At 35.5% G+C, this 25,638-nt stretch overlaps 1 protein-coding gene across 3 annotated transcripts in view; it reads right to left on the bottom strand.

The window, feature by feature from the left end:
• Nucleotides 1-25,638, bottom strand: part of SCFD2 (sec1 family domain containing 2) — a 416,855-nt gene that overhangs the window by 357,870 nt on the left and 33,347 nt on the right. For all 3 annotated transcript variants that reach the window (XM_081303332.1, XM_081303333.1, XM_081303334.1), the window contains exon 3: nt 10,918-11,045. In XM_081303332.1, coding sequence (XP_081159458.1) covers nt 10,918-11,045 — 128 coding nt within the window. The remainder of the gene's footprint in view (nt 1-10,917; nt 11,046-25,638) is intronic.

Genomic DNA, 25,638 nt, shown 5'->3' on the forward strand with positions numbered 1-25,638 from the left:
GCTTTATTGAGGTAAAATTGAAGTACAATAAAATGCATATATTTGAAATATGCAATTTGATCAATTTTGACATGTGTGTAACCATTACAATAAATAAAAAAGCATTTCCATTGCTTTTTAAAATTTGAAATCATACAGACTGTGCTTCCTGTATGATTTATTATATTAGAAATCAATCATCTTTAAATATTAGAACTCCACACCCATATTTCAACTATTTCAAAATTAAGTGGTGCACTTATAAATATCTCAGAGATCAAGGAAGAAAGCACAAGAAAAGTAAATAAAAATTGCTTTGCACTAAGTGATAATAAAAGCTTAAAATATCAGAATCTCTGGGATGAAACAGTACTCAGATGAATGTTTATAACTTAAAGTACTTGTATCAGAAAGGAGCTAGAATAACAATTGTTATTCATGTTCTTAATCACTGACATTCTGACTTGAGTGAGATAAAATCTTAGTGAAGTTTTGATTTGCATTTCCCTGATTGCTAGAGATGTTGAACATTTTTTCATGTATTTGTTGGCTATTTGGGTTTCTTCTTTTGAGAAGTTTCTGTTTAGTATTTTTGCCCACTTACTGATTGGGGTTTTTTGTGTGGGGTTGTTAAGTTTTTTGAGTTCTTTGTATATTCTAGTTAATCCCCTATTATAGGAGTAGCCAGCCAAGATTTTCTCCTATTCCAAAGGCTCTGTCTTCATGTTTTTAATTGTTTCCTTTGCTGTGCAGAAGCTTTTTAGTCTCATAGCATCCCACATACTACTTCTTGGTTTTATTTCTTGTTCTTTGGGGCTCTTATTAAGGAAGTCAGTGCCAGCACCTATAAGATGGAGTGCTGACCCTATCTTTTCTTCTACCGGTTGAAAAATTTCTGGTCTAATTCCTAAGTATTTGATCCATTTCATTTTGAGTTTTGTGCAGGGTAAGAGATATGGGTCTAATTTCATTTTTCTACATATGGCATCCAGTTTTCCCAGCATTTACAAAAAAGGCTATCATTTTAACATTTTTTTTAAAGGGCTATCTTTTCTCCAAGATATATTTTTGGCACCTGTGTCTAGTAGCAGATGGCTATGGGTATGTGGATTTTCTCTGTCTTTTATTCTATTCCATTGGCCTTCATGTCTATTTCGATGTCAGTATCATGCTGGTTTTGCTATTATACCTCTATAGCACAATTTCAGATCAGTTATTGTGATGCCTCCAGCTTCATTTTTCTTGCTTAGTATTGCATTGGGTATACCGGGTCTTTTGTACCTCCAAATGAATTTAAGAATCATTTTTTCTAATTCTGTGAAGAATAGCATTGGTATTTTGATGGGAATTAAAGATGAATGGATTTTAATGGAACACAGTATAAAAAATTCAAAGATGTTTTCATATTTCAAACTGCAACTACCATATAAGAAACTACCTTTTGTAAAGTTAGTGTAATATCAGAGAAAGAGTATCTGTGGTCTTCTGAAAAGGTTATTAAAATACTCTTCCTTTTCAAACTTTTTATCTTTCTTTTTTTTAAATACCTTTATTTTATTTATTCATTTTTTTTAATGTGGTGCTGAGGATTGAACCTAGCGCCTTGCATGTGCTAGGAGAGTGCTCTACCACTGAGCCACAGCCCCAGTCCCAAACTTTTTATCTTTCTAAGGCCAACTTTTCTTCATATGCTTCATCTAAAATGATACAGCACAGTAGATTGCATGAAGAGACAGATATTAGGATGAAGACAGTTGTATTTTGTTAAGTTAGACAGCAGAAATATGCAAACGTGTAGAGTACTGCCCCTCTTCTCATTGCTTTAGAAAACAGATTTTTTTTTAATTTTTAGATGTTGATGGACCTTTATTTTGTTCATTTATTTGTATGTGGTGCTGAGATTCAAACCCAGTGCCTCACACATGCTAGGCAAGCACTCTGCCACTGAGCCACAACCCCAGCCCCAGATTTTTTTTAAATATTTTTTTTTAGAGGCTGGGGTTGTGGCTCCGTGGTAACATGCTCGCCTAGCATGCATGAGGCACTGGGTTCGATCCTCAGCACCACATAAAAATAAAGAAAATAAAGTATATCAACAACTAAAAAAAAAAAGAATTAAATAGAAAATAATTGTTAAAAAAAATTTTTTTAGTTGTAGTTGGACACAATACCTTTATTTATTTATTATTATGTGGTACTGAGGATCGAACCCAGGGCCTTGCACATGCTAGGCGAGCGCGCTACCATCAAGCCACAACCCCAGCCTCAGATTTTTTTTAATAACTGGTAATGGTTTATTATCTTTATATAAATTAATAAATATTTACAAAATATTTCCTACTTTAATTTCCAATATGATATCTTCTACCTACTCATCCCTTCATTTATCTATCCCGTACATATCAATAGATATAATCTACATAAACCAAAAGCCTGTCAGCATCCTCAATAATTTTTTTAAAAATTGTAAAGGGATTCTGAGATTACATAGTTTGAGACGATATGTTCTAAAACAACACTGCACTTGGTTTCCACAAGAAAGTAATAGAAAACGCAACCCATTAAATAGATGACAAATCTTGACACTGTTAATTCAAAAATTTATTCATTCATTTCATAAATACTTATTGAGCATATAGCAAGTTCAAGGTCCTGTGTTAAGTACAAAGAAAACGAAGAAACACAGATAAGAATTCCAAGCCCCAACTACTCAGAGTCTGGTAGTAACTGCTATAATAGCAGAACAAACAAAAACAGTACTGAAAGGAATATAAGATGTCATCTCTTAGAGAGGATGGTATGGGCTGGGAGATATAATGGAGAAAATGTTGGGAAAGAATTGTAAAAGCCAGGAGACAGAATTGTAGAAAATGAGTGTTCTTGTTTTGGAGGGAGTGAAAGTAGGGGAAGGCTTTAAGATCAGTAGCAGTCACTAACTGAGCATCTATATGCAAAATATGTCCAAGGAAACAAAGACATCTATAGTCTTCTAGCGAACTAGAAGTAAGGAAGAGAAGACATGAAACAACTAGGAAGAGGAAGCCATCAAAATAGCACAGTGATATGAGGACATAGGAAAAAAAGCCCAAGAAAGAAGATGTGAACAAAGGGGTACAGAGACATCAAGAGGAACAAGAAATATCAGAAAGGAGAACTGTAAACATAAATAATAATACTAAAATTTAAAATAGAAATATTCACTGTCTCTTTATTCCACACCACAATTACTGCCATACTTACTGAACCAACAAGTATTGAGCCACCCACTATGTACTAAATTCTTCAAATGGCCAATAAAGAACACGACATAAGGTTTTGGATTGACACACATTCAACTCTATTATACTATAGCAAGTGCTAAGGAAGCATCAATAAAAGAGCCGTGTATCCTAAGGAGTCAGAACAATCCATTCAGCCCACAATGAGGGGGTGAAAAGCAAGGAAGAAAGGACTTAGATATAGCTCCACAGAGAAAGTGACAACTATTATCAGGTCATGAAAAATAAGGTGGGTTTTAACAGGAAGCAGACAAAAATGTGTGTCTGTATTTGTGCACACATGCACCAGGGACACTATGTGGAAAATGAGTGTTCACAAAATCAAGGCTGTGGCAGCAAAGAGCATTCTCAAGCAGTGAAAATAAGGAGCTCTTAACAGAGACAGTTCTTATGAGAGTGGAAGCTGGAAGAAATCTAAAGCTTTAATGAAAACCAACAAGGGAAGGGTAGAGGAATGAAACCAACTGCATCCTGGCAGGAAAGAAGCCAAGGGAACAAGACCCTAACCCAACTGATAGGCAAAGGACAGTCAAGCCTTTGAGGCAGCCCATAAAAGTCTACCTCCAGAGTCACGGGTAGAAAAGGGTGCAGAGTGGAGCTCGAGGAAAAAGCAAATCAAAGTATTTCAGCAAAGGCAGCAGAGACCTGGATCTGCAAAAGCCCATGCTGGGGAATGGGGAGAAGAGAAATAAAGCAAGGAGAGTGGATGGGTGAAGTCAAGAGTCTCAAAGGCAGAAATTTTTCATAAATGGCATGTTTGTACACTATCTTGATAATGGGGACCCCTCAAAGAGTTCTAAGCAGGAGGATGACACGATCATATCTGCATTTGTAGCTCTGTAGATGCCACCCCCACCCCAATCATCAGATTATCTATCCAAAAAGAGTCTTGAGACAGAAGTCACATAGACTCAGGTTTGTATCCTGGCTCATTCGCTCATTTGTGAGTCATTTCAAGGCCCAGTCAGAAGGCAGTCAACACACCAGCTTTTGAACAGAGAAAATCTACTACCAAAAAAAACAACAACTGTGAACTAGGGAACTGAAAAGATGGAAAATCTCCAGGGTAAAATGGAGGTAAGAGCAGTCACTACCACTAGTGGTAAGAAAACCGAGAGAGAGGAGAGAGAAAAATAAATTGGAATTATTAAAATTTACAAACTCAGGAACCTATGAGCTTAAATTTGGAAAATTTGGACCTCCAAGAAAAGAATGTTCATGGACTGGGCTGGGCTGGGCTGGCGCCTCTGAAGTGTGAATGCCATGAAGTTGCATGTGTTGCCAGAGCTGCAAACTGGATTCAGTTGCTGCCACAGGAAACCCCACCCCACCCCCGCCAATACTGTGCACAACACAAGCAGAAGCAGAGTCTCTGGCAAGCAGACAAGAAGCCCCAGGTTGCTCCTTCACCCTGGAGCTTTGCAGTCTTCCTCAACACTCTCCATCAGCACAGCATAAAGGGAGCCAGCCAGGAGGGCAGAAGTGTGCTCTGCAGTCTCAGCCCCAGCAGCACCGAGCAGAAGGGGGAGTTTTGATCTGAGAGACAACAACTTAACAACTGGCACAGGAATCCTGGAAAAGGGAGCCAACCTTCTGGGTCTGTTTTCCTTCTTGGTGAAATGGGAGTGAAACGGGAGTACCAAATTCACAAGATTTGGGGGAACATTAAGTGAACTATGCAAAACTTCTGTTATAGCACCTGAAATAAAGTAGCTATTTGATAAAAATTAAATCCCTTCCCTATTCCCAAAATTGTGGTAACAACCAAAACATAAAGATAAGGATGAATGAGAGTTGAGAATCAATGTGTCTTACAAGGCATCTTTTGTAAGTCACTATATATCACATTGCATGTTGTTATTAGGTTTTAACCTATCCTTTTTACAAAGTTTGCCAACTTCCCATTTCCCCATCTGTTTTTTCCTTTATCTTTCTCTCTCTTTTACACTGTCCCTCTCACACACACAAAAAAAATGTGCATTCATACATGCTCCCCTTAATTCCAGATAAAATTCTCCATAATGACAGCAAAAGACATAAATGTAATCAAAACACGGCTATTATGCAGCCAAAACTGTGCTAATTCAAGTACTGTGGGAAGCCGTTCTCACATGTGATTGGGCACCTCCCTGACTGGGTGTGAGGTGCTCTGGCCAAGCTGTGTCAGAACTAATCCCCACCCTTTTTAGGTGTGAGAGCCCATCCGTTTGGGGGTGTGACTGACCATTGACCCTGAGACCAATCACTGACCCTGACCTTGGAATGCTGTCCCCCTCGACCTTCACTGGATGGAATTTTCCCCTGAATTTCTTTTTTATTTTTTTTAATTGATTGTTCAAAACATTACAGAGCTCATGATATATCATCTTTCATACATTTGACTCAATTGGGTTTTGAACTCCCATTTTTACCCCAAATACAGATTGCAGAATCACATCTGTTACACACTCACATTTTTACATAATGGCATATTAGTGACTGTTGTATTCTGTTACCATTCCTATCTCCTACTATCCCCCCTCCCCTCCCCTCCCCTCCCATCTTCCCTCTCTACCTCCTCTGCTGTTGTTCAATTCTCTCCCCTTTTTTTTTCCTCCCCCTTGCCCCTCACAACCTCTTATAATTTTGTATATCATTGAAGGTCTCCTACCATTTCCATATGCTTTCCCTTCTCTCTCCTTTTCTCTCCCCCCATTCGTCTTTGTTTACTGTTAGTCTTTTCCTCATGCTCTTCCTCCCCTGAATTTCTTGTTCCCCAATAAAAGGCCACTCCCTGGCGTGCCCTCTTTCTCTCCTGCTAGTCTCTTGTTTAAACCTCGATACCCCACCAGGTGGCTCGAGGCAGGAGCCAGAGGGGGCCATCGGTGACCTGGTCAAGAAAAAGGTAAATTGAGTTTATGTGTGTTTATTTTGATCTCACTAGTTAACTTCTATGCTTAGGACCTCTAGTATGAAGCTAGCATGCTGGTCGCACGGCAAAAAGTACCAAAAAACAGGAAGCAGAGGACTCTCAATAATGTTGGAAAATGACATATTGAATAAAATTTTAGAGTGTTTTGATTTATTGCTATTTTTTTAAAACTAGTTGAAATTGCTAAATGTTAAAGGCTGGAAACAACGGCAAGTAAGGCATTGGGGGGCGGGGACAAAAACCACTGATCTTATGTGGAACTTGATTAAGAGAAGTGTGGTGTCCAAAATAGGGGAAGGCCAAGACAGTATCTTTGTTCAGCTGAGAGGTTAACAAACTAGAGTTTTGCTACTGGTTCGGAACTAGAGGCAGCCATGATGGTACTAGGTGGGCAGGCTTGTCTGTTCAAAATGGTTCAAAGAATTCATCATAAATTATTTGGAAAAGAGAAAATGGTGGTGAATAAACAAGGCTGACACTAAGGTGCCCCAGAACTATGAGAGCACATTGAGAAGTATCACAGCATAGTGAGTTGGATTATGATCTAGAAACGAAACTCAAAGAGATTTTTCTATAAAAGTGTGGACCACAGAGGCACAGGAATTCCTAATACAGTCAAGGTGAGATAGGGTAGAAGTGAAGATGTGAATGGAGTTGGAGAAGAAGTTAATCATAACTAAAGTAAAGTGAAAAACTATTCAGAATTATGTATAAAGAAAGACTTGGTTAAACCAGCCACCAGGGCACAAATCTGTAATCCTAGCTACCCTGGAGGCCAAGACAGGAGGATTACAAATATGAGGTCAGCCCAGGGAACAATAAGACCCTATCTCTTTAAAAAAAAAAAAAAAAAAAAAAACAGCAAGTAGGTTGTGCTTCTAGAAAGTAGATATTCAAACACTCAGCATAAGGCCTAGAAAAAGACAATTGAAAAAGAATGAATAGCACGTTCCTCTCAAAGAAAGAAGACTTTCCTACAGACAGCACACAAATTCCAATTTGCTTCAAAGTGTTAACTACCACTAAGATCTGAGTTTTCATTCTCTTTCAATTTCCAGGAAATAGATATTTCTCCCATTTTATGGATAAATAAATATGTTTGTCTAATAAGTGGCAGACCTGTGATTCAACCCCAAGAGAATTAACTTTGTACTCCACCAAAATCAGGAGGGCCAAAAGTCACAGAAAGCACACATATGAGAAAGAAGCAATAGCCTAGAAGTGAATGCCATAGAGAAGTCGAGAAGAAAAAAGACTGAGGAAGAAAAAAATCTCCTTAGTTTTAGTGTAAAAAAGTACCAGCACTTAGACTGCACTAAATTAATAAACAATAAAACAACAAATAAACAGGCATCAAGTACAGAATACTCTCAAGAATTGTAGCTGCTAAAGAAAGGACAGTATTATTAAGAGATCTGTTTCCCTTCAGCTCTAACAGGATATTCTGCCACAAATTATATACTGAGGAATATATCTCCTCTTCACAGAGCTGTAGGGCAGACAGGTGAAGATCTCTCGACCACCATGACCACAATGGTACTCCAGAGAAGATTCTCTCCGAGGTATCAGAGTTCAAGACAGACATCTTCTCATTTCTTCTCTAAATGGCCATTTTGGACACAATCAAATAGATTCTTAGCATGTATTTGTTTCTTACTTTCAGAATAATTTTCATTACGGAATCCAATAAGAAAAGTACAAGTCACTCTTCATGTTTTAAAAAAAAAAATCACTCTTCTGAAACATACTGCATAACTGACAATTTAATAACAAGCTCTTAGAAAGATGACTTATGTTTATATGTGCAATGATAAAGTGATTTTTTTATTTTAGCAAATAAACTCTTATCATTTAAGAGAATGGTGTTTATTTCTCTTGGTGCTCATAACGTTTAATATGAACTTACCTTGTACTGAGAAACTTTATATTTAAGATCTGAGGTTTCGGTCATGAGATCCTTCTCATTGAATTTACACAAGAGAATCCGCAGTCTACAAATAAAGTCTGTTTAATGTCTAAAAAATACCAGAAGCCTCTATTGTAGTCAAGAAAATTTATACTTCGGTAAGAGTTACAGCAAGAGTGGGAGGACAGTGCATAATTTAAAATGCACTTCATAGTATTTCATAGTCTTAAATGCTGCTAGAAAAAAGCATTTAAATCATTTAAGAGAACAAAGCTTCATTTTTAAAATAATAAGCTTATGATAGGCAGTTTTCAAAATTCAATGTCATTATGATTAAAACTTTCAGCTCTTTTTCTTACTTGCATGGTTATATGCCTGTTTATATATGGAAATGAGACACGTAAGAAATTCCAGCTAATGATATGAAGCAGAAATGGGTAGCTACACTGTGTTATTTTTTTTACAAAATTATAATTGGCACAAGGATAGAGTATGAGCCAGTCTTGCTAGCAATCACCTATTTCTTTGTTTCTTTCTTCCTCTTGGATCCCACCCTCCTGTGTAGAGTTTTGGGATAAAGAAAACCATTTTACTTAATATGGGGGAGAGGAGAAAATGCAAACATTGACATTTGATTTCCTCATGGGGAACTCTGCCTTTTTATTTTTTTCCTGGCTCTTCACAAAAAGTAAAGTTTCTTGACCTTTTGAGAGTCCTACAGTGAGCAATCAGAATTGATTTCTGCTCTGTGACAGCATCATAAGGTTATGTCACTGAAATACAACGTAAACTAACCTTATCATTAAGACCCCTTGTGCATTCCTACTTTTGATGATTCACAATACAAATTAGTTCTTGTTTCAACATGTTCATGAATAAGGGATTCTAAAAGGTAAATACACTTGTTAGTAATGTATACCTAAGACTGGAAATAAAAAGAGGGAGGGAGGAAAAAAAGAAAGAAGAAAGGCATAAGGAAAAGGAAGGAGGGAGGGAACTAAAATTGGTAATTAAATGCCAGAATGCTCTCAAAGCAGTAACTTTATTTCTACCCCAAACAACATGTAAGACTTCTGGCATTGGTTACATGGAATTAGCATAATTTTATAAACAAAGTGTACATCCTCTGCCATCAGAATGCTTGGATTTGAATTCCAGTCCTACCCTTTATCAGATGTATGATCTTGAGTGACTTAATTTTTGTTTGTTTCCTCATCTGAAAAAATGGGATATGTGAATTGTTCCTAGCTCATAGAATTACTGTAATGATTAAGTAAAACTACACATGTAAAGAAGTAGAAACTCTTGGCACAAATGTTAATTATTTTCACTTTTCTTATCATCACTATGTTCTTTAAAATTCTCACATATAGTCACTTAATATATTAAAAGTCATAATTGCATTTTCATGTAATGACCCTATAACTTTTTTCTTCCTAGGCTCATCTACATTGTTCTATTTCCAAATTTTTATTCTATTTCAACTTGATAGTTTGACTTTTAATTATTGTACCATAATTAAAAATTTAGGCTACCCTCCATGGAAAGCAGTATGCAGATTCCTAAAAAATATAAAAATAGATCTACCACACTATCCAGCAATTCTACTCCTAGGTATCTATCCAAAGTAAAGGAAGTCAATGTGAAAAACATATACCTGCATACCCACATTTATTGCAGTAGTATTCACAATAGCCAAGGTATAGAATCAGGTTAAATGCCCATCAACAGAAGAGTGGGTTAAAAAAATATATGGGGTATATAAATACACACACACACACACACACAATTGAGTTTTACTCTGCTATAAAGAAGTGTCATTTGAATGGTCTGGAGGTTATCATGATGAAGTAAAATTAACCAGACATAGAAAAGTATCACAAAAGTATCACATTACTGAAAATAAAAGACAGACTATCAATATACTAATATTTAGTAGATATCAAAAAGCAGATTATAAGAAACCTTATTTTTAAAATAATTAATTTTTGCAAGTTTCCAGAAATAAATTCTACCTACTAACCAGACTCAATAGTCATATTTAAATATTTCCATATTAAAATTTAATGTATTATTAAAAACAAAAAACTTTAAAAGCCAAATTTATTTTCTAAAATAAAAATATTACTTCTGTGATTTTTTTTTACTTTTTGGTAAAAAGAAAAAATATTTTACAGAAATTTCAGCTGCAGATGTAGCTCAGTGGTAGAGCACTAGAAAGCACGAGGCCTTAAATTCAATCTCCAGCATCACAAAAATAAATTAATGAACTAATTAGTAATGTTTAAAACACTTAAAATTCATTGCAGCCATATTCTTCCAAAGACAAAGTTGAATGTTAGAAAGAGAGAGAGAAACATGAAGTATGCGATCTATGGTGAAGAAGAAGTAACATTCATGTGACTGGACAATTAGCAGACTGCTCTAGGGTGAGGGGCCAGGATAGAACATATCTGTCTGCTCAGTTGCTTTTTCAGAATAATAGTTCATTCATTAATTCAAAACCAATGAAAGAACTTTTATCTACTATAAGTTGGATGGGGAGAAAAAGGGGAGTAGGAGTGGAATAGAATTAAGGGAAGATGGTCCAGACTGATTTTGATAGTTTTAGAATCAGTTAAGAAACTAAAAGAATTATTCTTTGTAAGCAAGAACTTTCCTAAAGTTCCCAAGCATTCTAAGAAAAGTCATCAATGCCAAGCCCAAGGGCAGTGTGCACATAATTCTCCCCTATTCTTTCAGCAGTTCACAAATGCATTCAGTATTTTCACCACATTGGCTAGACTGGTACACAGTTCAGAGCAGGCTTACAGAAGCTTCCTAGGTGGAGTACAAAGGCTTACCCATACTCATCTTGATTGGCAGGTTTTCTCTGCTTGCTGCTTCCACTAGATGTCTCCGAACTTCCATCACTGCCTCTTTGTGCTTGGTGTTCAGTAAAGCTTCCCACAGGGCTTTTGCAGCTGTGTCACTGCAACAGAACAACCACAACGAGAGCTTTAGAATAAATTTATACCAGAAAATGTAAAGGGTTGAAAGCACTTTTGAGCACTAATACAGTTTTTCTTACCAACAGACTCATTAGGATTAGGATTCAATAAGGAATATCTAATTTGTTTAATTGGCACAAATTATTGAGAAATTAGGAGATCATAAAATCAAAACCAAAAAAAAAGGAATAAAAGTTATATTGTGCCATGAGAAGTATAGGAAACTACATAAAAACTTTTTTGAGATTTTTCACTTGAAAGTACTTCAGAGTGTAATTCAACTTTACTAGAGTAACATAAATGTTAAGCAAGTCAAAATTCGATATTTGTCTAAAAATTACTCTATCAGTGATTATAAGCCATGTGTCAATTTAAAATAACATACTTTTCTGAGAAATACAAAGCAATCAGCAATGAGAATTCCGGCTCAAAAATTACTCAATAGACTTCCTAATTAGTAGGCTTCCTGCTGAATAAAAATCAGGACTAGCACTAAGAAACCATGGGCTAAAGTATTCCACTTTGGGCCTTAGGTTGGAAAGATGGCCCTTGCAGAAGCCTTTACAATTAACTGTTTATGACTGCTCGAAGCATTGCATTATGCAGGGTCTCATCTGGGTTTCTTCCCCAATAGCCCTCTGTCTTACCCAACATGCCATGTCCAAATTATAAATGAGTACAGTGTTCTTTCCGGAAGATATCTGCCATGTAGCCAAGTATACACATTTGTAGTAACATTTTCAAAACAGGACATAAAGAAACAAAGATGACTTTTGTTCCTTTTTAAGGACTTCTTCCTCTATTTAAAGCACCACTACTCTCCTACTATCCAGTTAGCACTCGTTTGAAAATGAATGCATTTTTTAAATTTTAGTTTTAAAAGTTTAGCTTTAAAGTTATACCTAACAAAATGCAGCTTTCAAGTTTGGATTTGAGCTGGAATGCTGACATTTCATAACTTAGCCCTAATTTTAATGTCTGGCACACAGTGATCTTTCATTAAACAGTAGTTGCTTTATTATCATCTATTTCCCCATAGTGAAATGAAATCACTGTTCAACTAAACTCTTCTTGGTTTAATCTGATCAAAACTTTCAACCTGATTACTCTTGTGATGGTTAATCTTGGTTGTCAACCTGACTGGAATGAGAGAAAACTAGAAAATTAGTAAAGCATATTTCTGGGTGTGTCTATGAGGGTGTTTCCAGAAAAACTGGCATGTGGGTCAGCCAACTGAGGTAAGAAGACCAACCCTGAATGTGGCTAATATTATCAAATAGAGTGGGGGCCCAGATGGAACAAAAAGCAAAGGAGGAAAGTCAGTCACATGCACAGTGAGTGGTTCTTGAGCAGGTGTGGCTTTTGCTGCTGACATAAGACATCAGCCTCCAGGTTCTTCAGCCTTTGAATGTGACTCACACCAGCAATTCTCCAGGGAGCTTCCAGACCTTCAGCCTGGACTGGGGTTACATCAATGGACCCTCCTGTCCTGAAGCTTCCGGTTTCTTGGATTGAGCAGTTACTGGTTTCCCAACTCTCCAGTTTATAGATGGCCATTGTAGGAACAACATCTAAGCCAATCTAATAAATCTTCCTTTATAATTATATACCCATTATATTGGTTCTGCTCATTTAGAAAACCCTAATACAACTCTGCATCTATTATAAGTGTAATTTAAGTGAGGAAGTAAACTACATGCCAAGCCTGGTATCTGGTTGGAATTTAGATTCTAAGAACAAGATTTCAATGACTTAGTCTGAAAGAGAAATTTAAAAAAAAAAAAGTGTGGTAAGAGCCATGATCAACACTTGCATAGATCTTTATGCAAATCTAATCCTGTCTAGGAGGTGAGTAGCTAAAGGAAGGATTTCAACTGGAAATGATGAGCAAATACAACAAAACCCAAACTCCAAAAGCGGCCAAGGAAAGAAGTTATAACTCAATCTAGGAAGGAGAAGCCGTGAGGAAAGGCTTTAAAGAATATATAAAATTATAGTCACAGAAGAAAGTAGGACATTTTGGAATACACAAAGTCCTAGGACTGTTTTGTTCTATGCCAGGGTACAAGGGGAGGGACAGAAGAAGTAAGGGCAAGAGAGGATGGGAGCCATACTATGAGGGCCCTGTATTTCTTGTCAGGTCTTTTGGCTTCAATCTGTAAGGGACAGGATGCCAAGGAATTTGTAATTAATTTCACACTGTAAGAACAACAACATAGCTTAGCAGTTTTGAACATAGTCTTTATCATAATTCAAAAGCAGGGTTTTCAGAAAGACACAATTTCTCTAAAGCTCAGCAGACAATGGAAAATCACTGTAGAGTTCTGAGGGGGGTAAGTTTCACTCCCAGTTTCCCTAACTTATGGTCCATAAATATAACTTACTTTTATTCTCAAAAGGACCTCTCCCTAGACCACAGAGATGTCTCAGAGAACCTCCCCAGCATAACATGTCACTACCCTTTTCCTTGCCACAAGAATATACATCTCTCTAATATAGTATGTGCCCAAGGTCACAGTGGGTTAGGTAATGCTGTGGTTGACCAAATAAATTAGATTAGTGTAGAATTAAAACACGCGCTCTGGAGTCCAACCATTATCTTCTTTGCCCACTCCAAATATATGGCCTCCCATATCATCCTTCCAAGAACAAGAACCTTTTCCCCTCCTTTACGAGGAGCATTCTTCCTGAAAACATTCCTTTATTCCCAGGTATCTGCTGAAATTTCACATTATCAGAAAGGTCTCCCCCACCACACTAGATAAAAGAGTGATAAAGCTCATCTCACTACCCCATCCTTGCACTCTTGCCTCCTCACTTGGTTTTACTGCTCCACATAATCCTTGCTGCGATTGGACTTACTGGATGTTTCCATGTTTGTTTGTTTGTTGCGTATCTTCCTCATGAAAGGTGAGACCCTCTGGGAAGGCAGAGATTTTGTTTAACTCATTGCTAATTCCCCACTACCTAGAACAAGGCAGACCTGTGGTCGGCACACTCAATAAATATTGAATAAATAATACTTGCTAGTTGTGTACCTTTGTGCACATAATTCATTTTCCTCAGTTTTCTCATCGATGAAGATGAAAGTAATAAGAGTAACTTCACAGAGCTGTTGTAAGAAGTAAATAAAATAATGTACCTTAAGCAATTTAATTCACAATAAATTTTGAATAGATGTGTGGTTGTCACTGTGGTTGCTACTACTATTATTGTTCTTATGAATAATATTGTCCTATAATTTTTAATTCAGTATGCTCAAATCTTGGCAATATATTGTGCAAATTCACTTAATTACATTGAGTTTTTTTTAACACTGAGTTTTTTTTAATATTTTTTAGTTGTAGATGGACACAATGTATTTATTTATTTATTTTTATGTGGTGCTAAGGATGAACCCAGTGCCTCAATTGTGGGAGGAAAGGACTCTACCACTGAGCTACAATTCCAGCTCCTACTTTGATTACTTTTATTCATAAGACCTTGATTAATGTCATACAGTATACTAAAGTCACTTTGGGCTTGAACTTTCTGCCTTTTATCTATTAAAACATTTTAGGAGAAATATATAGTATCCATGATCTCTGACACTGACATGTAGACAGGATATGTTTCTTTGAAAATTGTTTTGTTTCTGTAAATAATTCTGTAAATAATTCCAGAATTACGTCTGATTTACTAATGTCTACTTCCTCTCCTAAACAGTTTCCTAAACATCATACTAACCTCCACATCACATACAGTCACTTTAAGTTGATCAAATGAACATTCATGAACTAATCCAGGTTCTCTGAATGACTGACACTGAGGACAATCAAAGCCATACTATCTGGCTTAAATTAATCACCTTCACATCTTCAGCAGGACTAAGCCCAACCTGACACAGACAGATGAAAATCCATTTGTGTTTATTTTTTTTTTCTTTGTTTTGTGCTATTACGGATTGAACCCAGGGTCTCACACATGCTAGCAAATGTTCTATCATTGGGCTATATCCCCAACCCTATTTGTATTTTATTTTAAGATAAGTTACCCAGGCTGGCTTCAAACTGGCCATCCTCCTGCCTATGGAACTCTGTGGAGTCACTAGGATTACATGTGTGTGCCACGACATACAGCTGGCTCAATGTCTTTTTAATAATCAGGCCCCTCATTGTCTCTTTTCTGGGGATGGTAGGGTGATGGTGACTAAATTAAGAAATAGTTTTGAAAGGTAAATAAAGTATAACTATTTTATATTAAGATCTACTTTCAAATACCATCACTGTACCCTATTTTAAAAGCATTTACATACATGTATAAAAGCATTCACATACATACATATAAAAGAATTTACAAAAAACCTTATATATCTCATTTGATCCTTACCTTATAAGCTAAGCCATTATTAGTGACCAATTAGATCCTCTGAGATGCCAACTGACTTAAGTACACTGAACCTGTAAATGGCAACTCAACCTGGCAAAAACAGGACTCATACCAAGATAATCTTTCTACTATAACATGCCTTGTTGATGGTAAGCAAATCATCAAAGAGAAGCAATTATGTAGAATGTTAATTATTTTCAACTTGGTTTTCTCTTCTAATCCTTAACATCCATTATTCTTCTTTTAAACTCAAATGTGGACCCCACATAGGATAAAATGGAAAAGAGTAAAAAGTGAAGATCTACATAAAATTATAAAGCAGGTAAAGCTCTCTCAGGATTCTGCATTTTTTGTTTTAAATAATGTCATACTGTTACCCTTTAGTCATCAATAGCCACTGCTTTGTTACATAATACTAATTATTTCCCACTTTTACTCAGCTTTCTTTTTTAAATATTCAGCTTTACTTGTTTCTCTCCAAACAAAACTTTGCTGAATTTTCAAACATCCTACTTATATCATTTATATAACCAAAAGACAAAAAATTAAAGTCTAAGTTGCTTAGAGGTATTATTTTCAATCTAGCTATTATTTTATGTTCATTATAACCTTAGGAAAGAGTAGGGGAAATATCCTCTAGAAACTTTATGACCCATAAACTGAGACAAAAATAAAACCACTTGCCTAACATCTCGGTTTTTTTTTTCATGTCTTATGTACTTTTTTTAATTTTATTTTTTTATTCTAATTTGTTATATATAACAGCAGAATGGATTACAATTCATATTACACATATAGAGCACATTTTTTAATATCTCTGATTGTATACAAAGCATATTCACATCATTCGTGACTTCATACATGTACTTAAGGAAATGATGTCCATCTCATTCCACCATCTTTTTTATATCCCTTGCCCCCTCCCTTCCCTTCCCTCCCCTTTGCCCTATCTAGAGTTCATCTAATCTTCACATGCTTCCCCTCCCAACCCCACTATGAATCAGCCTCCTTATATCAGAGAAAACATTTGGCATTTGGTTTTGTTGGGATTGACTAACTTCACTTAGCATTATATTCTCCTATTCCATCCATTTACCTGCAAATATCATGATCTTATTCTTTTTTCTTTAGAGAGAGAGAGAGAGAGAGAGAGAGAGAAGATAATTTTATTTTTAATATTTATTTTTTAGTTCTCGGCGGACACAACATCTTTGTTGGTATGTGGTGCTGAGGAACGAACCCGGGCCGCACGCACTCCAGGCGAGCGCGCTACCAGTTGAGCCACATCCCCAGCCCATGATCTTATTCTCTTTTATTGCTGAGTAATATTCTATTGTGTATAAATAGCATTTTCTTTATCCATTCATCTACTGACGAGCATCTATCTAGATTGGTTCCACAGTTTAGCTATTGTGAATTGTAGTGCAATAAACATTGATAACATCTCTTTTTAATAAAAATTTTTCAATAGAGCTCAAGTTCAATGAGCTCTTTCTGTCACTTTGGATAATTCAGTTAATCTTCTTGGGGCTTCTCTTTATAGGTGCAACTCATTTTTTTCATTTATTGAGAGCTCAATATGTCATAGGCAATATAACCATTTTATCTCACTAAATAACAATCTCCCAGGATATGTATCATTGACCCCATTTCATAAATAACAAAGCTGATTCTTACAGAGATGAAATCATCTGTCCAAAATACACAGGGTTTGAACCTGGGTCCCTAAAACTCCAAAATCTACTTTTTATCATGATTCTACACCATTCTATAAAATTCAAGTTCTGGTTGAACTAAAATGTCAATGTCTGAGGTTCTTTGGGTCCCAAACAAACTATAAAGTTTCCATTATGTACTAGAAGTTCACATTTGTGAATATGCCTGACTTTGCCAACCTCAGCAGAAGATGGGTGGGTATCTCACAATGCTTTTAATAAAACCTTTTTCTTTTTTACAAATCTAGTGACATTAATTAAAAGAGTTAACGAAAGAAAATTCCCAACAGCTCTATAGTATATAAATGAAACAATTTTCTATCTTCTTCTGTTTTTAAAGTTATATTTTGGGGGGCTTGGGTTATATGTAGCTCAGTTTTAGAGATCTTGCCCAGCACGTGTGAGGCACTAGGTTTGATCCTCCGCACCACATACAAATAAATAAACTAAATAAAGGTATTGTGTCCATCTACAACTAAAAATATATTTTTAAAGTTATATTTTCCAAAAAGATAAACTTTGATTCATTGCAGCTACCAGAATACAATTTTATTTGTTATAATTAACTCTCTGAAATATATAATAAAAAGTACTATATTTGAACATCCAATATATTACTATGAAATGCAATTAGTTTCTATATTTTCATTAACTACATCTGATACTAAATACATATCAAATGCATGTGCTTTTCATAAACTGATTGTTGTATCCTTAGAAATCAAACTACTTTTGACAAATTATCATCTTTGAAGACCACAAACCAGTAACATACACATATTAATAAACTGCTAAAGGTCATTTTTTACAGTCTTTCAGAATACTTCTCTACATGAAGATATGGTTCTTTCAGATCATTCTTGACTTTTTATTCAGCAGTTTTTTTCTACTTTTAATGAAATCTTAGAAATGGCCTTGGTTTGGCATGTATGAAATGTCAAATGCAGAAACAAACAGGAAATACTCATCACCAAATAAAACATAAAGACAGCTTTAACTCTTAAAAGGTGGCTGACTGGTGAATCATGGTACTACCTCAGTCACGTGGAAAGCATACAATTAGGAGACTGACAACTAAATGTGAATGCACACAATCATTTTGTGACTAAACTCAGAGAAATAGCTTTTTAATGGCATCCACAGGAAGCTAAGCTTACTCACAGAATTTGCAATAACAGCGACATTATTCCGACAGAAACACAATGACAAAAAAAGAAAAAATATATATTTCAACTAATTTTAAACAGAAAGCAAGCTGAATCATTTTATGCAGCAGGAAATTATTGCTTCCATCAGTAGTAAGCTTAATAGCTCTTAAGGTAGTTTTGTTCATGAAAACATTCACAGTGACTTCACTACTCATCTTTTCTCTTAACTACTTTTTTAAACAATTACTTCATCTTTAAGAAACTTATCCATTATGTGGAATTCATATTATCAAAATGGCCATACTACTAAAAGCAATATACAGATTCAATGCAATCCCTATCTAAATACTAATGATATTCTTCACAGAACTAGAAAAAAATAGTCCTATAATTCATTTAGAAAAATAAGAGATCCAGAATAGCCAAAGAAATCCTGTGCAAGTTCAAAGTTTAAGTCTTTACCTATAGGAGAATGAAGAGCCACTGAAAGAATTTCCCAGGGTAGCACTAGAATCAGATTTACTATTACTTTCACAGCTGAATGAATACATGTATCTCCCAGCCAGTGAATATAATCTATCAGGATTTTGCTATTGATGGTTCTTCTTTGGGGTTTTGTTCTTTAGTTAACAAATATTTATTAAGTGCCTACCATGCACCACACACTGTTCTTGGGACTAGGATACAGCAGTGAGCAAAGCAAACATAAAACCACTGCTGTCATGTAATCCATGTTTTGGAGTTTATTTTCAGAACATGATAAATAGAAATCTTAAAGAGGAATTGAGATCTTCCAGCAGTTCATTAGAAATTATCTCATCTACCTTCTTTCTAAGAAGAAAACTGTGAACATAATGATATACTGAGTACTTTGCTCAAGACCATAAGGTTTTGGTGAAAAAGACACCATACCACTATAAAAAAAAAATCAAAAACTGTACAGAAGCCACTCAAGGACACACACATACACAATCATCAACAGAAACAGCCTTTCATATGTAGTTTAGTAATTGATAGGAAAAGAACTATTTTAACAATTTTTGTATCCACTGTCACATTTGTTAAAAAATGTCTCCATAACTATCAAATACATTCAAAAGAAAAAGACCAATTTAAAATATTAAACATAAATATCTCCTTGTAGTAACATTTTGGGAAGAAGCAGAACACAATGAAAAAGCCTGAACCTTCACACAGTTCATTCTTTGGAGAAGTCTCTTCTATCTACCTTTCAGGTCTCATTTATACTATAGGAAAGTAACTTTTACTATTTCGTTCAACAAAAATAAAGCATCATACTAATTTAACCTGTATTGTTCTAACTGAGGGAAAGTATGTTATTTCAAAAGCATGAATAAATTTCTATTATAAACATTCAATTAGCATAATAAGCTTGTTGTGAATTATATACTTTTGGCTTGGTATCCAAAAATTTAAAGATGTCCTAAAAGAATTCAGGCTCCTTCTGCATTAGTCTATAGCTAAGAGAAAATCCATCTGTGTGATTGGTTCCAGATTATAAATGCACTGAAATATTTTTTAACAGTATCAAAATCACAACCACGTGTTCATAAAATTAAATAAAATTCAGGATAAACACCAGATTTATAATGTTTGGAATATGTAAGCAAAGTTTCATCTCGTTCCGATATATACTCAATATCATCATTTCTTCTTTCAATATGATGCTTTCATTCAGCACTGTCACAGACCTGTGAAACCTCTTACAAAGTAGATCAAAACATAACAATAGGGCTGGGGTTGTGGTTCAGTAGTGGAGCAACTGCCTACCAAGTGGGAGGCACTGGATTCCATTCTCAGTACCACATATAAATAAATGAATAAAATAAAGGCTCATCAACATCAAAAAAAATTTAAAATAACAATAATATATGAAATGTTTAACCATCATATAAAATAACTAAGGCTAATTGGGCTTCATCTTAGTGCAAATAAATATCTTTTATTCCTAATCCTACTCTACCAGTTCATTAAGGGAAATGCTATAATCGACAAAACTCATTAACAGTGTCCTCTTAGCAAATAATAAAGTGTAGTAAAAACTGTTTTTCATATGAAAGATCTATAAATTTAACTCAGTATGAAGATATTAAATCACTAACACAACTAGCTTACTTGAAAAAAAAAAAACACACAACCCCTTTATGCACATTTTTCTACCTCCAAAAGATTTACTTTTAAGTCCCTGCAGGTCACCTCCCTAACCCACTCCAAAGGCCAGCACTTGCTCCACTGAAAAACCCAACTCTAGACTCAAGTGGTTACATCTGGTTGTTTGGGCTCACATTCAAGATATGGAACGTTAAGGACTAATTCCTGTGTCAAGGAACTCTTAGAAGATTAGTGACAGTTGTTTAGTGAATCTTAGAAGCAAACTTTATTTGCCTGCTTTACCCATCACTTTACTCCATGAAGAATGGTCATTTCAACATCACCATAATCTATTGTACTATTAAATACACAGTGATTCCAGAATCTATCACTCTGTTGGGTGACACCATTGTACCCAAACACATACATATATACGAAACTTCAAAGCTACTAAATTGGGAAAAGTTGATCTGTCAAAATTATTAAAGTCTTGATTTTTCCCTCATCGTTTTTTGTTTCAGTTTTGGTTCAAGTGGATATAAATTTGTTTTGCTCCTATTATTTACTACCTTAATGCTCATAGATTTTGGTAAGGTATTTCACGCCACCTCCCTTAATAGTATAGGAGTTTAGTGTTGAGGTGTTAATAGAAATACAATCCTGAGAAGAGCAAAATATACAGTAGTTCTTTAAATAAAAGGTTTTTAGGATTAGCAATCTCTTTAAGGGACAGAAAAGAGGATTTATTTTGAAGTTCTATTGTCACAGTAAGTGTACTATTTTTACTTAGCATAAATGGATGGAGTTGAAGAATATCATGCTAAGCTAAATAAGCCAATCCCAAAAAACCAAAGGCCAAATGTTTTCTCTAATATAAAGATGTTAATTCATAATGGGGCCAGGCACTTGAGAAGAAGAGATTTGGTAGAGGGAAGTGAAGGGAGTGGAGTGGAGGAGATGTGGAAATAGAAAAGAAAGTAGAACAAAACAGATATTATTGCTTTATGTATATATGTGACTGCATGACCAATGTGATTCTACAACATGTACACTCAGAAAAATTAGAAATTACATCACATCTATATATGATATATTGAAGTGCATAAATGCATTCTACTGTCATGTATAACAATTTAAAAAATTTTTTAAAAAATTTTAAAAAATGAAGTACAGCTTCTTGAGGAGCTAAATTATTCACCTTAAAGCTTTTTTTGCTTTAAACAAGATAAATTGTGTATGTACGTGGGTCTGGGTTTTGTGTAGTAAAAGAACAGGACCTTACTTGACCCATAAAAAGGAAGGAGCTCTGTGTTGTTTCATTTCTCTGCTTCATAATAGCCAAGTCTGAGAACCACTTCAAAAAGCTCCAGGCATAAGGAATAAAGACAAACCTTCAAGGTTCTTTCCAGGTTCTTGTTGTGACAATTGCCCCACTAGTAAAGGAGAGTCAAGGCAAAAATCCAAAATGAAAGGATACTAGGCACACATGTCTGGCATGTCTTCCACAAGGAAGAGCAAAATTCAAAGGGCTGGAACAACTAACACTCACTCATTTTCAGTCAATCTTCTGGCCGAGCAGCACATCACCTCCTAAAAATCTCTTTAATATAGTTCTAAAATGGACCTGAGATTTATTTTAATCAGTATAGCAAGACATACTGACACTAAAATGACTGTCAAGAAGAAAAAAATGTTTATACTCACAGAGTCACAGATCCCCTGAAACAAGAGGCTTGCCATGCCCTGGCAGACCATGCCAGGCCACAGGGGAAGCATGGGGCTGGTGAGGAGGCAGAGGGAAGGAAGCAACGCAGAGTCATAGAAGCATGCCATCATTGTGGTTTAGTGTAATTGTGTTTTAGTGTTTAGGGTTTAGAGTGATTTCAGTGGGCTCTAAAGAACAGGGGGTGCCCCCCACTCCAGTTGTTTGGTACCTAACTCTGGGGACCTTAGAGTAAGGAAACACTGGCCTGGGGTGAACACCCCAGAGAAGGAGGTGGGTATGCCTAGATGTATGTTAGTTCACACATGAAAGGCACATTTCCAGCTAGTTGTTTGCTTTCTCTAGGACCCATATCAAAGCATCAAGAACACAGAAAATAGAATACTGTTAATACAAACACTGAGATTACTTAACTATGTATTAATAAGTACAGCCTGGGAAAGTAGGTTAATAAAAATTATAGCAGATGAGAAAGGTATCTGTGACTAATCTCAATTAAAGATACATATGACACTGAACCAGCAATCAGGGCCTTTTTTCCAACCCTAATGGACCTTGCAATGCCCCTTTCTCACTAGAGAAACTATAAAGTTCTCTCTCATCTTTTTGCCTCTGAAATACATTTTCCTTAAGTACCTGATACAACCCAGAAAATTATTGTGTGTGCATACACTTGTGTGCTCATATATATGTGGCAATAAAAGAAGACTCATTGCCTTTCCAGGGAAAACAGATGACAAAAACTCTCAACATAATACATTCCTAGAAGAAAGTAAAGTATATTTGGAAGTTGAGACCCAGCAAAACATAAATGATTAATAAAAATAATTAATGCATTGTTCAATCATATCACAAAGAATTAGAAGAAAAGGAGAGAAAGATGAAGGTGTAAGAAAATAGAAGAAAGAAACAGGACTGGTCTTCAAGAGTTACAATTTAGGTCAGCATTAACCCAAGAAGGTTCCAGAATCATTTTGCCAAGGCATATTGTGAGACACACTGAAAGCAGTTTTCAGTAAATACATAAACAAATCTGAAATCCCAAAGGGAAGATAGGTGCTCTGAAGGAACTAGGCAAAGCATTTAACTTATCTTTACCTTCTTTGAGGCTTGCTGAATAAGAAGGATGGACTGATAGTAAAAGAGGAAGGCAGTTAGGCCAATGGGTCCCCATGAGGCTTCTCTAAATGTAAAGACCACTCCATGAAATTAACTTTTATAAACATTCCAAACATCCAGCTGATTCCTTTGTCTCAGAGAGGCAGGAAAAGAAGAGTAGACCAGACCTGAGTGAAGGCTACAGACTCAAGGCCTAAAAGGGCACAACCAATCAGAAAGGTCATGGGCTGAACCAACAGCCCTAACACTTTCCAATACCTGTTTAACACAGATACAGACCAATAGACTTGGCTCTTTTCCAATACCTGATTAGCAGGATTTTGATCAATGCCTCTCTGAGACAAAGGAATCAGTAAACTTCTTTAGATTCCTCTTTCACACTTTCTAAGATCTAATAGCTTTATATCCTCACCTCCTACCACCTCAGAATCTCATCCTACACCTCACCCCTGGTTCTGCGTCCACCATCAGAAACTGTACACCCTTTTGCAAACCTGCTTTTTATACTGAACTCACCATTTCTGTATATTGTGACAAAACTATAAATGTCTTAATAGCAACTATTTGGTTTAAGGTTGTCTATTGTTTGTATTGAGATCTGTTAACATTGTTCTTCCCCTTTAAAGGAGAGGTATTGGAACCCAGCAGAGGCACTAGAAGCCAATAGAGTAAAAACAGTAATGCCTTGGATCCACAGTGCTAGGAGGGAAGACACAAGAACATGAAAAACCAAGGGGAAAAAGTACTCCAAACAAATCAAGATACTACATTATTAGAATCCATGGTTAGCACAACAGAACAAATGATAGAGAAGGAGTTCAGACTGTATATAATTAAAATGTTCTGTGACTTAAAGGATGATACAAGAGAGCAAATACAGCAGCAAAAGATCATTTCAATAAAGAGCTACATAAGCAAATACAGGAAGCAAAAGATTACTTCAATAAAGAGGTTCTGGAAAAAAAAATCCTTAAAATGAAAAAAACAATAAACCAAATTAGAAGCCCAACAGAAAGTATCCCCAACAGATTACCATTGAAAGACAGGACCTCAGACAATGAAGACAAAATATATAATCTTGAAAATAATGTAGATCACGCAGTGAAGATGGTAAGAAACCATGAGCAGAACATTCAAGAAATATGGCATACCATAAAAAGACCCAATTTAAGAGTTACTGGAATAGAGGAAGGCATAGAGTTCCAAACCAAAGGAATGAACAATCTACTCAATGAAATAATATCAGAAAATTTTCCAAACATGAAGAATATATTGAAAAACTAAATATAAGAGGCTTACAGGATTCCAAATGTACAAAATCACAACAGATCCACAGCAAGGCATATTAAAATGAAAATACCCAGCACTCAGAATAAGGAGAGAATTTTAAAAGCCATGAAAGAAAAGAATCAGATTGCATATAGGGGAAACCAATAAGGATATCTTCAGATTTTTCAACCCAGATTCTGAAAGCTAGAAGATCCTGGAACAACATATACCAAGCTCTGAAAGAAAATGAATGCCAGTCAAGAATCTTATATCCAGCAAAATTAAGCTTTAGATTTGATAATGAAATAAAAACCTTCCATGATAAATAAAAATTAAAAGAATTTACAAGTAGAAAGGGTGCATTATATAGAACATCCTTGGCAAAATATATCATGAAAATGAAAAAAACAACAATAAAAATCAGCAGAGGTATTACACTATAGAAAAAACTAATCAAAGGAGAAACCAAGTCTAGTTAAATACCAAAAACAAAATGGCTAGCAATACAAATCATGTCTCAATAATAACACTGAATATTAATGGCCTAAACTCACCAATCAAAAGACATAGACTGACAGATTGGATTTTTTTTTTTAAAAAAAGAGGACCAAACAATATGCTGCCTCCAGGAGATTCATTTCATAGTAAATGACATCCACATACTGAAGGTGAAAGGTTGGGGAAAAAAACATACCACTCGCATGGACTGTGGAAATAAGCAGAAGTCTCTATCCTCATATCAAATAAAGTGGACTTCAAGCCAAAGTTAATAAAACAATAAAGAAGGACATTTACACTGTTCAATGGAACTATATATCAACAATACATAGCAATTATAAATATATATGCCCCCCAAAATGGAGCATCTACGTTCATCAGACAAACTCTTCTCAAGTCCAAGAGTCAAATTGACCACAACACAATAATTCTGGGTGAGTTTAACACACATCTTTCACCACTGGATAGATCTTCCAAACAAAAGCTGAACAAAGAAACTATGGAACTCAATAATACAATCAATAATTTAGACTTAACTGACATAAATAGAATTTTTCATCCATCAACAAGCAAATAAACTTTCTTTTCAGCAGCACATGGAACCTTATTTAAAATAGACCAG

The sequence above is a fragment of the Spermophilus citellus genome, assembly GCF_964194105.1.
Source record: "Spermophilus citellus genome assembly, chromosome: 8".
NCBI classification, from domain to species: Eukaryota; Metazoa; Chordata; class Mammalia; order Rodentia; family Sciuridae; genus Spermophilus; species Spermophilus citellus.